Below are 16,228 nucleotides of genomic sequence, written 5' to 3'. Positions count from 1 at the left end.
CACTGATAAAAACTGAAGGTAATGTAGAATTGACGTGGTGTGAGCATCGTCATGCTAGTGCTACATATTAAAAGTAGGTTTGTTAATGAGATAAAAATAAAAAAAAAATAGTACCCCATTTTACCTAATGAGCTTTTTTCCTGTTTGCCTCTTCCTGATACACTCATGGTCATTGGAAGTTTAGCTTTGGTGCGTGGTGTTCATATTCTGTATTCCTTATATAGCCAAAGTGTTTCCGCTTCTCCCTTTGGCTCAAGACCACTCCGCTGCTGCTTTAGCAAGGCTCCTATTGTTGACCCATGTTTTTGTCCAAAGTAAATAATGCTCAAGTGAACATCTTTGCCACAATTTAATTTTAGCTTTCTGTAGGAAGTTTGTTTGTTGGAATAAATGGAGTGATATCACAGTTCCAAACGCCAAGGAGTCAGTTGGAGGCACTGAGCTATGTGGTTCAGAGTCCCGTCATGAGGATGTGGTGAGAGCCGAGGTTCATGGAGATGTTACAGCATGCTGAAGTCTCAGGAACTAACTTTGGGGACCCTTTCCCATGTATTCTCATGGACCCCTCCTACTGGGTGAGCTGGCTGCCATTTTCCTTCAGGGTCAGCTGTGGAGCTATGGTCAACTGACGCTGGCGGTTGGAGAAGGTGGTGAGGTAGATAGAACCAAGAGAAGAGGGGCCACTCATGGCAGAGGAACTTCATTTCTACAGAGGTGTCTGCATTTCTACCCTGGAAGCTATGGTGGCTTCCGAAGCTGTGCAAACATTTAGCTATAGACTCAGGAAATGCCGTGCTTGCTTTGTCCAAATAGGACCTCGGAAGCTAAAGCGGAGTATCAGGTGTACAGCCATCAAAATTGCTGATAAGCCCCAAATCCCAACCTCTGTCCTCACTAATGACTTCCAAGAAAGGCTTGTCATTTATTCACCTTTTTTTTCCATCACAGCTAATTAGTTTTGTCAAACTGCAATTAAATAATGTGGTGAACTTCAGCTTTGATGAAGAGTCTTTTCAAGAGAAACAATATACTTCTTCAGGAAAGGGAGACAGACTGCAAGTCACACTGTGAGAGTTTCAATTTTGCCATCACCTTGTCCTCTGGCTGTGTTGGTGATAGAGGAGCTGGTGAATTGGACCCCGGCTTCACTCTATGTGACCGTGAAAAGTTGCCCCTTGTCTGTCACCAGTTACCGTCTGTGACTGCTCTGCCACCTACCAGGCTCGGTGATCAACCCCCTAAATATTTAAGTGTTCCTTTTTTGTTCTTCTGCCTATGGCTGTATTTTGGGTAAAACCCCTATCCCTTATCTTTATGCCCTCTATGGTAAAATATATATATATATATATATATTTTATTTATATATATATATATATATATATATATATATATATATATAGAGAGAGAGAGAGAGAGAGAGATAAAGATAGATAGATTTTTGTAATCAGTGTTTCACATACATGCAAAATACTAGTTTGTGCCATGTCATTCTCAAACATATTATAGAAGTTGAGCAATTGTTGTTGGTCATCTGGCATGTCTTCCTCACAAGGCTCTAGTTCTCTGTCCTGTCAAATTTCCAGTCAAGAAAACACTCCAGACAACCCTAATTAGGATGTACTCTGGAACCTGGAGATAGCCAGTGTGTTTCCAGCCACACCGAGGTACATTTGTAAAATTTCTCATGCTCTATTCTTGCTTTCATACCCACTTGAAGGCCTTGGAAGTATTCAGGGTCTGTTAGCAGACTCTTCTTGTTCTAGGCAGAATAATGGAATTAAAAAGTGATGGATGAGGAAGGCTGGCAGGAAGGATTTATAGTGCTTGCTGTAAACAAAATGCAACTCACTGTGTTTTCTCTGAAAACCACTTTGCCTCTGTGGCTAATCCATAAAAGTAAGCCATCATCTGGTAGTCTGGCTGGCACTCAACTGTGAATGAAGACAGAGAGGAGCAGAAAAAGGCCTCCAGAAAAGGTGATCTCCAAGTAAAGGGGAGGGAAAGGGAATTGAAATGAGAGTACAGTGGGTTAGGAACTGGTATAGTCAATGGTGACAAAACTAGGACTGTGGAAAGCACATGCAAAAACGTCTCATTCCGGTCTCACAATGGCTGCATTAGCACTGTGTTCATTTTGTATGTGGAGAAAATCAGACTCATTTAGACTAAGAGGCCACTCCTGTTGATGCCTAGTCTGACATCAGACAGCAAGCAGGAGGTAGAGCTCGGCCTTACTCTGAACTTCAGGTATGCTTGCTGATTGCTCTCTCTTCTTTCCTGCCTTGGGGAGGAACATGAAAGTTAGAATTCCAATATCCTTCAAAGTAGTAGAGGTCAGGTCAGGGGTCTTCTGATCACAAGTCTAGGAGAAAGAGAACCAGGATAGAATGAGTTTCTCTTTGCTGACTTTGGACCTGTCCAGATCCCATACACTTTTCCATTCACCTGAGGCTGTTTGCTTGTATGCATGTAGGGCATTTGAGCTTAGGTTAATTTTCCAGCTTGCTGGAACACCTGTGGGGTCTTCATGCCCCAAATCTGAGCTCAGGGGAGAAATCAGAGAGAGAAAATCCTGGTGCTTTTTGATCACAGTTGATCCTTACATACCTTCCTCTGCTTATGTCTTATATTTGAGAACAATAAAATACACGGTTTAAAGTGAACTGATTGCTAGCTCTTGGTTACTGCTCTTAAGTTATCCTGAACTGGTCTGGGCTTGGGAATTTAGAATAATTCAGTCTACCTGAAGGTGACTCCCATGGAATTCACATGAGCACAAGGAAGTCATTGCTTCTGAAAATAACTTGCGTTGGCGGTCACTCTCTCTATCTCGAAATGCTCCTCATGAACGGCTGCCCTTTTACAGTCATTCCCTCTTGTTTTTCCTCCCCAGAGTCGAAAACATGCAAGCAAAGTCCGGCTATATTACATGCTTCATCCCAGGGATGGCGGGTGTCCTGCCAAGAGGCTCCGGGCAGAAAATGTGAGTATATGGTACATATGGTGTCATAGGTGATTTGCTATGAATTTTGCAGGTGTAAAAATTGTAGGCTCAGAGGTTAAGAACACTGGCTGTTCTTCCGGGGGTCCTGAGTTCAATCCCCCCCCCAACCACCTGGTGGCTCATACCAATCTATAGTGAGATCTGGTGCCCAATTGTGGCACATAGGCATACACGCAGGCAGAATACTGTATAAATAATAAATAAATAAATGTTAAAAAAATAATTGTAGGTGTGTCCAGATGAGTAACGAAGCTAGGAGAATGGAGATGATGCTTGTCAGGGCATGTTACAGAAGAGCAGAGAGTTCTGTTTGTTGGCTGGCTTTTTGTTTTCTACCAGAACTTGTTAATATCTCGAGCTTCTGGTGATGTTTTACTGCAACCCTTCAGAGAAAGAAGGTACTGAGGTGTTGGGACAGAGCCAGCATGGGTGACAGGAGACAAGGGCCACCCAAGACAAAGCATGGGAAGACAAGAGCTAAAGGGCAGAACTGTCAGAAATACCAAATGCTTTGTTCTGTGTGGATTTGATTTCTCTGCTGTGTAGAATGGAATGTCAGCTTGTTAATTTATAATGCGGACCACACTTATCTTCTGCAAAGAAACAAACTCAGGCTTTTTGATCAGTGACCCCCTCTCCCTGAGGGAGCATTTACCTGGGCAGACAATGACAGTTCAAAGTTCCTTTGAGGTAACGTCAGAGCCCTGGGGGTTTTCCAGCCAGGCTTTTTCTCTGGGCAGTGGCCACAGTGTGGGCTATCCTCACCCTGTGGCTATAGAGGTCCTATATGCTCACACCGAAGAGTAAACACATTAGACTTTGGATTCCGAGAGTCTGTGATATAGAGTTGGTACCATGTGCCAGCAATTTGTAGGCATTGGTTCTTTTTAATATGTGATCATTGAAGAACATGAACTTGGAGGATTTGGGGGAAGGGGGAAGAAAATAAAGAATCAAGAAACTATGTGTGCCCGAAGGTAGAAAGCTCTTGGAATGTCCCCTTATACAAATGTCACATATACCACTTAGCACGATCTGATTGCAAGTAGACTGACCTGGACTCTGGAGTTAGCATCACTGGCAGGGCAAAGCAGCATTCAGAGCTTGCTTGAGGGGGAAAAAAAAAATGACCTGGAAAGTTTGCAAAGTACTAAGGCCCAGAACTCACTTAGCTGTTTAGTTGAACATCTCTTTAGTTGAAATCTCAAGTAATTTACCTTGTGTTGCCTCTGTGGAACATTAATAATTATAGTTTCCTCTCAGTTTATGTGTGTGTGTGTGTGTGTGTGTGTGTGTGTGGTTTGACGGTTACCTGAAACAGTAAACAGGACATATACTGGTGATGTTTCATAATGAAGAATCAAGTAAACGAGGCAGACATGCTGAGAAGAATGTCAGATACTAGTGAGGGGTTAATGATGTATAAGGAGTAGTTTTGATCACACAGTGCATCTATTAACAGTGTTTGAAAACAAACACAGAAGCAAGATATAGGGGCATCCCACCCAAAGGGCTGAGCATCTGCTGGAGTCTGGGCTATGGGTAGATTTTGTCCAATGGAGGAGGGAGGCAAGAGGAAGAGAAAGGATGCTAGTGTCTTAGCTGCATGCCGATCAGAACCACTTGCTAAATCATAGATGAGTTCGCCTTACTTGGCTTTTGTGGGACCTCAGAATCCTGCACCTACATGGAAATCGTGCCTTCTGCTGGCGAACAGGTAGAGCAGAGGAACTGTTCTTTTAGCTCTAAAAATAACCTTGTAGTGGTGCCTGTATCCTTATTCAGAAGTAATTAGCTCTTTACTCTAAGAGTCAGAAGATGCTGAACTTCAGGCCTACTGGATAAGGAGCTATTTAGGACATATTTATTTATTACACACACACACACACACACACACACACACACAGTCACAAATGCTGCACTTATATATGAGCTTCTTGGCCTTTGAGGGCTAGAAAATGAAAAGCCTCAAGCCAGCTTTGTATTGTGTAGGCTGGAGGACACAGCCTTTGCCTCTTCAAGAAGATCCATCATTTGCCTCAGTTGGGGTCTATTCTGGCCAATCACCAGACATAGCTCACAGAAGGGGAGATATTTGGATTTTAGAACGAGGAACATTTTCAAAGCTTCTTTACTTAATACCCCTTTGAAAACCTTCCCTCTCACGTATCCGGGGTTTTGGAAATTTTTATCTATCAGTGATTTATTATTTATCAAATCATTTCCCGTAACTTACCAATCACAGTATGAAAGTGAGTCGTAAACAGAAAAGCAACGAGCTAACCCTGACTCTAGGTAAAGATCTAGCTGGCGGTTTTGTCACACTTTTGTACATTTCACAGGTAAATACGGCAGTTTCACTCTACATTCTGATATGCTGGGTATGGTTCAGAAACTGCTTCAGCTTACATCTGGAGCTCTGCTCTCAGTATTTAGAGTAACTCTGCCTTGGGCAGATGCACACTAAGAAACGGAGAGAATGAATATACAATGTTAAATGACCAACCCATATAGGCAAGCAGAAGCCTGACTCCCTGCCTGTGGTATTTAGTCCAGCCATGGAGAGCAATCTGCTGCAAGTCATACTTAGACCGTGGTGGATGCTCTTTCTGAAAATGCTCCAAGAAGCCACTCATTAACTCTATAACAAGAGGCACCCAGATGGACTGCTCCAGATCACCGACAGCCTCCCTTGTTCTTATCCCTGCTGTTGGTTTAGGACCAAGTAGAGAAAGGCAGACACGCACCCCTCCAAGCCGCATGGGGTGTTTTGCCTCTAGCTGGCTCCTCCAGCTTTTACCCACAGCGACCTGCAATCAGGACATGCCTAAAAGCTTTCCTCTATTCCACAAGGAAACTTCCTTCTCTTCCTGCCCTTAAGCCCTTGTGATGGTGGCAAGCTCCATATGACTAGATTTTGCACTTAGAGGGCCTCTGCTCATTTCCATAGGGCTGTAAAATTGGGATGGCAGCACCATTAAACTCAGAGTTTCATATGGGATGTCACTCATGTTTGCTTAGCACTTTGTTTTCATCCTTGACCCCTGGCCCCCATCTCTGCCAGCACCCCGGTTCCCTGAGGGATTCAGAGCTCTTCTACTGGCCTCTGTGTTTCTTCTGCCCTCCCTGATTCCTGGTGCTGTGGCCTATTTGTAACCAGAGTCCTGAACTGAGGAGCACTTCCGCATCTTCTCCTTAACACTAGGAAAGGGGGTGGCCTCTGAGAAGAGAGACAACTGTCCTCCCATTTCCCCAGGCCCCTTGTACATACCGTCCGAGGTATGTGGCACCCCTACATGTAGAGTAGAAGAGAGAATAGCCTATGTTTGAAAAGCCTCTGTTCATTTCCTCTTTTAGCATTTCTGGCTTTCTAAACTCCCCTTTTATATACTTATTCTTAAGACTCCGTGATTGGAGCTTTTATTGCTCCCCCCCACACACACCAAAAGAAACTTTAAATCAGGACATTTCCCCTTGAGGCCAAAGAGCAAAATCAAAGATGAAATAAATTTTTATAGCTGATTGTCTTAAAGACAACCATTTTTAGTAATTCCTCCCACGCTCGAGTGAAATGGTCTCTACCCCGCGGAGCCTCTGCTTTGCACCACTGACCTTTGCAGTATCTTCTCCCCATGGATCACGTGCTTTGAAAAGATCTACTTAGGAAATGGAACTTTAAGGGAAATTGGGGTTTAGATTTTTGTTGCTTTTGATTATTGAAAGACATAAATAGCTGCCAATCAGAGTTACCAATTACTATTAAGTAAACAGTACATTTTTATGCAGTTGTTCTATAATTCCCTACAAAAGATAAAGTTCACATTCGGTTAGTGTGCTGAGGGTGTGTAGTTAGACTTTCGTTGAGGTATAAAAATATTTAATGTGTCCTGGGGAACCCCAGATCCTGGTCATCTTGGAATCTAGGTAGAAGTTAAGGGTGGGCTGCCAGTCCCACCTAGATTCTTCTTATTACTGAAGTGAAAAATAAGGATGAAGATATATGTCATGATATGTCACATTCATGTCATGACATGCTGGGCCTGAGATTGCTGTCCTACTTCTTTCACTCCTGTCCCCATTATGTGTCAAAACTGTTCCTGACCTTTGACATTAATGCTGAGTACTGATCCAGAACACTGTTACTGTGAGAAAAGTGTAAGAGTGATAGTAGCCGCCGCTTCCCACATTCTCCCCACGTGCGTTCTAAGTACGTGATGCACACTTGGAGAGTTCATGCGTAAGGCAGAGCTAGACATTATCCCCACTCAAAGAGACTAAATGACTTGACTCGTCAGACAGCTGGTAAATGGTAGAGATGTGTGAGGGAAAACAGAAAACAAAATCAAAGAAAGCTTTTCTTCCTGAGTCTGTTCCCTAAGTCTGCCATGTTGCTCCATGAGACAGCTTGTGTGTGTCTGTAAGTGTTGGAAGGCTAGACCCTCCCCCACTCTCACAGAGTAGGGACGTTCTATTGGCAATCTGTGTGGGTTAGCCTAGTGTGTTCCTGCTCTATAGTGTGGCAAGCACAGAGAAGTATTCCCAGTTGCCCCTGATAGGTTAGGTTTTCTCAGGAGGATGACACCTAGTTGATTCTTGAAAGAGGATGCCAGTGAACCAATGAGAAAAATAGAGAGGGCTTCTGTGAGTGCAGGGTCAATGTGACCCATAGCCTTAGGGAGACCGGACAGAAGCCAGAGGCGTTTCTAGCATGTATGGCACTCTGGGTAGCTGTCAGGTTTTTAGGCCAGGGTTCCAGGAGTCCTCCTTCAGAAAAGTAGGTGAGAGCCTGCTACTTGCTTCTCACCAATCTGTGGTGGCTTCTGCGTCCTTAGGTTGTTTTTCTGTACTCTCATCCTCCGGAAGTATATCGGAGTTAATAGTTCTGTATAGATGCCAAGTAAGAGCTCATGTCTCAAAGGCCATGGATATGAAGGGGAGATTATTTATCAAATACAGTGCCAGAAACAAAAGTCAGGGTTAGAATCTGAGTGAGGCGACTTGAGCATGTGAGCACAGCGCTTGGGAGGTGGAGGCAGGAGGATCAGGAGTTTAGCATCATCTTTGGTGACAAAGGGAGTTTGAAGACAGCTTGAGCTGGAGGTAGTGGAGATAGATAGGTGATTGCTAGCTAGCTAAGTATATAGATAGGTAGATAGATGACAGATAATAGATAGATGATAAAATGAATGAATGAATGAACAAATGAATATGAATGTCTGAACTAGTAATAGCAATCTGACATATACTGTGCCTGTACTCTGTTTTCCTAAATGGTGTGAATGGAGTTCATAGTAAAAATTTCAAAACAGGTGCATTTTCACATCTGCTGAGTGTTTTGACTCCAAGACTTCAGAGTTAGAAGATGGGGTTCTGTTCCTGGCTCTGCTACATATTAGCTTCATAACATTGTTTTTCACTGTTAAACCTTAATTACAATGATTATAACCAGGGCTATAATTACTGCTCTTGCCTGTCTTTCAGAAGTGTGAAGGGGCTCAAATAACATCTTCCCATTTGTGAAAGAGCATGATGGGGTATGAAGGGCATAGAAATCATTAATTCAGGGAGGAGATGTTTCTTATTTGTTTTTTGGGATTATTTCCTGATCTTTGCTGCCTCCCACATTTAAACAGTCAGCCCATTTCCATAGAGCTTCTACTATGTGCAATATGGGGATACATTGCAAAGGAGACATGAAGAATGAAAAGTAGTCCTTATTATTATATATAATATATAATAATTATACACACACACACACACACACACACATATAGTCTGCATGTCGGTCTATGTACCATGTGCATGTCTGGGCCTGGAGTTATAGGTGGTTGTAAACTACGAACGTGGATGCTGGGAATCAAACCTGATTCTCTGGAGGAGGAGCCAGTGCTCTTAACTGCTAGGCCACCCGTCCAGCCCCTCACTGACCTTTATTCATCATTTATTTAGAAAGACCCTTTGAAAACTTGCCAATAAAATGTTTCTTCTAAAGATGAGAAGGGAAAAGGGAGAGTGGTTGTGAAGACGATGAGGACAAGGGGTCAGCAAATAAGATTTAGGTATGTTGTATACATGTATGAAGATGCTATTGCCAAACACATCATGTGTAATTAGATATGTTACTGAAACACTAAAGAATGTCTTTTTTCATGTTCAAAGTAAAGAATGAAATCTATACAGCAAGGATAACTTTAAAACCTCTTTGAAATTAGTTGGCTTATGAATAGTTAAAGTTGCTTGTTTTGGGTCATGATAGCATGGCTCTCATCAATACACTTTTGACACAATATTTGAAGTGTGTTTCAAGCTTCTCTGTCCACTTCTATTATGATAAAATAAAAATGACAAAACCTTTCCTCCTCTTTTTGTAGCCCCCCCCCCTCCTTTTTAGCTTTACCCCTTCCTCCTGTTTTGCTTCCTCTTCCTTTGGCTTTTACTGTTGTTAATTTCTGAACAAACAGCTTTTTGGGAGCGGGGTGAAAGGTTTATAACGTAGGTGATAGCAAACTATTGTGTTTTCTTTTGGTGAAGAAAAGAGTCTCAGAGTCTTGCTCATGTTAAACCTATGCTCCACCACTGAGCTACACCACTCAGCTCCTAAGTGTCCCACCTTTAGGAAACCACAGTCATAATTTTATTCATGCTTTTAGCTGGTAGGAACATCACGTTCCCTGTTGGCCTGGCCCTGAGATGGGAATAAATTCTGAAGGAATTCTGTGTTGCTTGCATGCTCAATATGTGAGGACGATGAAGTTTGGATGGGCATCTTTGTGGGTAGAGAATTTCTTGGCTATAAATCAAGTTAGCTTTGCTCAAAGCAATACTTCTGTAGATTTAACATCAGTAGAAGTTTGGCTTAATAGGCACTTTTGTTTGATTTTGTCAAATTTCTTCCAGTGCAGGTTGTATCCCTGTCCAGCTAAGTGACCCAAGGCACTCTTCAGCATGTGTTTGCCTCCACCTGATTCTCATTAGGACCTGGGAAAGCTGAGCTGGAATATTGGTGCTGTTGGAGAGTAGGTTGGTCAGTAGGGTGAGGCATGCATTCAGTGGTGGGCAAAGCATGCGTAGAATCAGTGCAAATCGCTACAGCTGATGTAAAAGGATGTGCCAGCTACAAGCTTGCACCCGAGGAAGGAGAGTTGACGTGATACTCTGCTGCGATTGGTCAGATAACCCTCAGAAGGCAGGGGCCTTCTCCTGCAGGCTGAAGCACAAGGCTCGAAAGAACTGGGCAAGTGGAGAGAAGGTGCTGTGTTGGGGACTAACTGGGAACCATATTCACTCATAGTCAGGGCTCATGGGTAGTGGTATTTTTTGAGGGGCTCTGCACTTCCTGCTCATAGGAGGTCTCAGTGCTGGGTTAGCATCAGAGTAGAACACAAGTCAGGAACCCTGGGGAAAGGAGAAGAAACTGACAACAATTTAATCACTTTAAGGCTGCTAGGCACTTTATCCTGCTAGTTTTATTGTGACTGCAAATAATTATGCTACTTATTTATGAGACAGAGGACGGGAGCTTGTCTGTGTCTGGACTCGTTACGGGTGAGCAAAGCAGCATTCTCAGTCAGTCCTCACCCAAATGCTAAGCGGAAGCGTGGTTTCACCTTGAGCCCTTTCCTGGATATGGCAGGAAATAGATTCGTTGTCTCCTCTGAACATAGGGCTCAGGTATTGGCCAAGCTTGTCATATGGCAGAGCGCGAGCAAAGCTGATGACTTTCCTCAGTTGGCTTCACGCAGTCCGAGGGCTTCAGCAACAGACATTTGTTTGTCAGTTTGGTTTCCAGGGAGGGTTGTAGCCTCACACAGCTGGGGTCAGAGGTCAGAGGTGATAGGGTGGAGTGCAGAGAGTCAACACCATGTGTTTCTTCTAATAAGGACATTAATCTCTTTCATGCGGTCTCCACCCCTCTGACCTAATTACTCCACAAATTAATTCTCCAAATAACATCACATTGGAGATCATAGTTATGGCTTCAATACCTGAAGGGACACATTCTGAAGACAGCAACCTTGCTGGCTAGATTTTATCAGATAAGACTCCACAGAGCACATTTCACGTAATTACAGTCATTGCGCTGGGATTCCACATATTTCTTTTGAATGTCTCCAAAAGGTCTTTTAGAAAGTATTAACGAGGCTCCGTCTTAGCCTCTGTGAGGAGATAGCAATGTTTCTTTTTACTGCTCCCTAACCAACATCGACAATTCTCCTTGTACAAAGGACAGTCTATGTGCCACCCCCATCATTGTCTCAGCTCTATATCCCAGACTGGCTTCAAACTTGTGATCCTCCTGCCTCAGTCTCCTGAAGGCTGGATTTATAGGTGTATGCCACGAAGTTCTGCTGTCCATTTCTCTTTTATTATAACTTGCATTAGGACCTACTCTCATCATACAACTCTGTTATTTATTTATTTATTTATGTATGTATGTATTTATTTATGTATTTATTTATTTATTATTAGTGTGCATGTTCTTAGGTGCATGAGTAAGTATGATGTCTGTGTATGGGTGAGTGCATATCACATGTGTGTGGAGGTCAGTGGACAACTTTATGGAGTCAGTTCTCTGTGTCCTCCTGTATAAGGATTTGGTCATCAAGTTTTTGTGACAACTGGTTTTATTGGCTGACCCATTTGGTTGTCTACACCATACAACTCTGAAGTGCCAAGATCCCATTTATAATCAAACTCTGTTCTTTATTATCTTTCAGAGGTTTTTGTGTGTTCAGCCTTTCAGCTTCTCACTACTTATTTTAATGAGTATATACTTTTTGCTGTTTACCCAAACTGAAAATAAGACATCATACAGAAGCTGTCTCTGACTCTGTTCCCTGCCTTTGGATCCTTTTCCCCTAGCTAGACTGCCTTGTCTGGCCTCAGCGGGAGAGGATGCGCTTAGCCCTGCTGAGACTTGAGGTGCCAGGGTGGGTTGGTATACGTTTGGGCCCTCCTTTTCTCTGAAAAGAAGTAGAAGGCAGAATGGGGGAAGTGGGGCGGAAAGGCGGGACTGAGTGGTGACGAGGAGGGGGCTGGTATCAGGCTGTAAAGTGATTAAATAAAAAATGAACTCATCAATTTGCTGGAAACATATGTTCATGAAAGTAGCTGATAGGAGGCTGCAAGGAAAATCTGGTCATCTTCATACCTTTGTCACGTAACACTTCACCAAAGCCTTCATTTTGTTTCATATACTTCACATGATATGTGTATTATTTTAGTTTTGAGTTTTTGATCTGACATTGTATCTTATGAAGGTGATTCCACATGGGGTAAAGGTGTGTGTGTGTGTGTGTGTTGTACATGTGCCTTGTACAGTATTATTTATGGATTCCCCTGTTGCAGGTTTGTCTCCTGTTATGGTGTAGATCTAAAATGATGCCCAAATGCCACATTCTAAGGGCCTGATTGCCAACTCAGATTTTTGAATTGATTTGTTCTTAGACTCTAGCCCCGTCCGTCGGTGGATTATCCCAGCAATGAGGTCAAACCCTGATGAAGAGGCGGTGGGTACTGTAGGAGGTGGGGCCTCTCTGAGGGAGTTACTCATCCCCCCATGAGGCTCCTCCTCTCATTTGCCTTTGCTTCTTGGTCTATGAGTTGAGCAGCCTCCTCTCCTACACTCATTTCTACTGTCATGATGTTTTGCCTTAATCTGACCAAAGGCAATGATGCCTGCTAGCCAGCCTTGGTCTTATCCCGGGACTCCAGGAACATTGAAATTATTAGATGCTTGTGTTCCTAAGTGGGGAACAATAAGGTGATACCATTTTAATATGAGCCTTTACCATAAATACGTTTTTCAAAGTCAATACAGTGCCATCTTCCTCATATTTTGTCCATTTGGGTTGGCCTTTTTTTCCCATTTAAATGGCTTCTGAGCACAGACTTGAAATACTGCCTGATATGATATGCCTAAGGGCAGAAAACACGTGTCTTGGATAAGACCATAATGTATGCCAAATAATGTGTCTTTAAGCAGAAACATGTATAAAACAAATTACATATTGATCAGTGCGTAGGAATGTAGGCAAAGCTTGTGGGGAATGAATATCCCTGGATGAGTGATGACTGTGATTCAGTGTTTGCTACTTCAGTGTCTGTAATGACTCTATGGACCACAACACTACAAACCGTGAGAAGTAGCTGTGTTCACGTGAGTACCTGCACATGTGCAGTTGTATAGCATTCGATGGTGTGGGTTAAACCCATAATTTTTATGTGGTTACCTGTTGCTACTTAGGTTTTTCATCTTACATTTGACCCATCTTACATGTTACATCTTACATATCACACAGAATGTCCATGCCATGTTGATAGATGTACCTACCCCTCTTCTACATATAAACTGCATACACACACAAACACAGGTGTGCGCACACACACACATACACAGGCACGAGAGAGACAGAGAGAGAAGAGAATTTGCTAGAAGTGGGTTTGCTCAATCAAAACATGTGTTTGTAATTTTGATAAGTATTGATGAATTTCCAGTGTCTTCATAGACACTTCACTTAATGGTCAATACTGCCAGCACCCATTAACTCTTGGAGTGCCTCTACCCATAGCCTAATGGCAGAACGGTACATGGGTGTCTGTAGATTTTCTCTGTGCATTCTAAGAAAAACCCATGAACTTTGTTTTTGAAGGGATGCTCTTTATACTAGGGACACTGCAGTGACATTAATCGTGCAGGTGTGTTTTTCTCCTGATTTACACTCTATCGTAGAATGAGATGGTAGTGTGCAGAGGTCCCCGGAGAAGCTGTGACCTATGACAAATGGCAACATTTCCTGGGTCTTTTCAGTGTTATTTGCAACTCATATAGTTCTATTAGGGATGGGCCTGCTGCTCTTCTCGGTAAGATCTGAAGAGCAATTAGGAAATCAATAGGCATGAGAGAGCAGTTATTTCTGGACCATATTAAATCAGGAGTCAGAAATTAACCACTGGCCAAACTCAGGCGCTTTCTGTTTATGCAAAGTCCACAAGCTAAGAACAGCTTTTACATTTTTAAATGTTAGAAAGAGCTAGGGGAAGGATAACAATGGTGTTGTACAGAAATAGATTAAGTTCAAAATTTTAATGTCCACAAATAAAGTGTTATGGGAACACAGCCACAATCCCTCTTTTATGTAACGGAACTGACTGCTCACACAGCACGGACACACGATCTTGAAGCTGGGACAGTGAGCATTTGCCCCAGAAAACTAAAATATGCACTCTCCGGTCCCTCACAGACCTGTTTGCCTGCCCCTGGGTGAAGTGGGTGATTTTAGGGCGTGATGGTGGGCTGCTGGAGCTCCTTTATGCTGTGTTCTCACACTCACACCAATACTTGCTGCCAGCGGCACAGGACACAGTTCCGGTCTGCTGTCTGTTTGCACAGCTTTCTGTTTGTTGGCCAGAAGGTCGAAGGCTTTGCCCCTTTGGAAAGACCTTGTGTCAAGGTTTGAATCTCAAATGTTTCCGAAAGGTTCCTGCATTTGAGGGCTTGACCCTCAAGGCAGCAGGCTCTGGAGATGGGGTCTTCAGAGATGACTGAATTGTGGTGGACCTGATCTCATCTAGGACAGCATCTGTTGCTGAATTTATAATTGAATGGGATATTAAAAGTTAGGTACTACCTGGAGGAAATCTTATCTCTGTGTGGAGTGGATGTGGGTGTATCTTTGGACAGAATATCTTGTCTGTTCCCCTATTCCTTCATGGGTTACCTCACTCAATATGGTATTTTCTAGTTCCATCCAGTTACCTGAAAATTCCTCTATTTCTTTGTTTTATTTTACTTTCAGCTAAAGAATGTAAAGATAGTGTGTGTGCACAAAACTGTCATTATCCATTCATCGCTTGAAGGACATTTGGTTTGTTTTCATTTCCTAGCTATTGGGAATAAGAATAAGAATGTGGCAGAGCAAGTATCTATGGGGTGGAATGTCAGATCTTCTGGGCACGTGACAAGCAGTGGTATGGCTGGGTCATATGGTAGATTTGGTTTTAAGACTTTGAGAGTTCTCTACAGTGATTTCCATAGTGACCGCACCAGTTGGTGAGCCCACCAATGGTGAATGAGGGCTCCCTATACCCCACATCTTCTTCAGCATCTGTTGTTTGTTGTTTTGCCATTCTGACAAGGTTAATTGAAATCTAGAAGTTGCTTTAATTTGAGTTTCCCTAATTGCTAGGGACCATGGACATTTTTAATTTATTTCTTGCCCCCCCCCCCTCATTTGAGAAGTCTCTGTTTAGATCGCAGGCCCAGTTTTTGAATGGGACATTTGATTTTTTCCTATTTGTTTTTTTTTTTTCTTTTCTTTGGAGTTCTTTACATATTCTGGATATTAATCATCCTTGCTTGATGCATAGCTCTGAAAGATTCTCTCACATCTTATAGGCTGCTTCTTCCCCTGATTGATTGTTTCTTTAGCTGTGCAGAAAGTATTTTAGTTTTATGAAGTCCCAATGTTGGAATGAGACCCATTCAGAAAGTCCTTTCTTATATCATGTAGGATATGGCCTATGTTCAAGCAGTTTCAGTGTTGCATGTTTCACATTTAGGTCTTTGATCTAAATGGCTCAGTTTTAGTTCAAGGTGACAGACACAGGTTTAATTTCATCCTCCTGCAAGTGGACCTCCAGTTTTCTGGAGCATTTCTTCAAGATAGTTTCTTCTCCTCGATGTACGTCTTTGTCATGTTTGTCAAATATCAAATGGCTGAAGTTACATTTACTCATGTTGAGTCTTCAGTTTTGTTCCAGCCGTCTACCTGTCTGGATCTGTACCAGTACCGCATTGTTTTGATTACTGTGGCTCTGTAACATATCTTAAGACTGGGAATGGTAACCTCTCCAGCATGGTTCTTTTTGCTTACAACTTTTTTTTTTTGGGTATCTGAGGTCATTTTCTGATTCTCTACGAATTTTAGGATAGTTCTTTCTATTTCTGTGAAGAATCAGATGGGGATTTTGATTCATATTGCACTGAATTTTTAAATAGCATTTGGACAAATGGTCATTTTCATAATATTAATTCTGTCAATCCATGAGTATGGGATGCGTTTGCATTTTCTAGTGTATTTCTCCATCTCTTTCTTCAATGGTTTAAACTTTTCATTGTAGAGGTCCTTTACTTCCTTGGTTGGGTTTATTAGACACTGTAACTTCTTTCTTTCTTTCTTTCTTTCTTTCTTTCTTTCTTTCTTTCTTTCTTTCTTTCTTTCT

At 42.5% G+C, this 16,228-nt stretch overlaps 1 protein-coding gene across 2 annotated transcripts in view; it reads left to right on the top strand.

Annotated features, from left to right (window-relative positions):
- Positions 1-16,228, top strand: part of Zmat4 (zinc finger matrin-type 4) — a 372,312-nt gene that overhangs the window by 125,810 nt on the left and 230,274 nt on the right. For both annotated transcript variants that reach the window (XM_055593395.1, XM_055593394.1), the window contains exon 3: positions 2,894-2,983. In XM_055593395.1, the coding sequence (XP_055449370.1) occupies positions 2,894-2,983 (90 nt within the window). The remainder of the gene's footprint in view (positions 1-2,893; positions 2,984-16,228) is intronic.

Source organism: Psammomys obesus, unplaced genomic scaffold (genome assembly GCF_907164565.1).
Source record: "Psammomys obesus unplaced genomic scaffold, mPsaObe1.curated_primary_1811, whole genome shotgun sequence".
In the NCBI taxonomy this organism is placed as follows: domain Eukaryota; kingdom Metazoa; phylum Chordata; class Mammalia; order Rodentia; family Muridae; genus Psammomys; species Psammomys obesus.
Note: the sequence above shows the minus strand (reverse complement) of the source record. Positions and strands in the feature narration are given on the sequence as shown.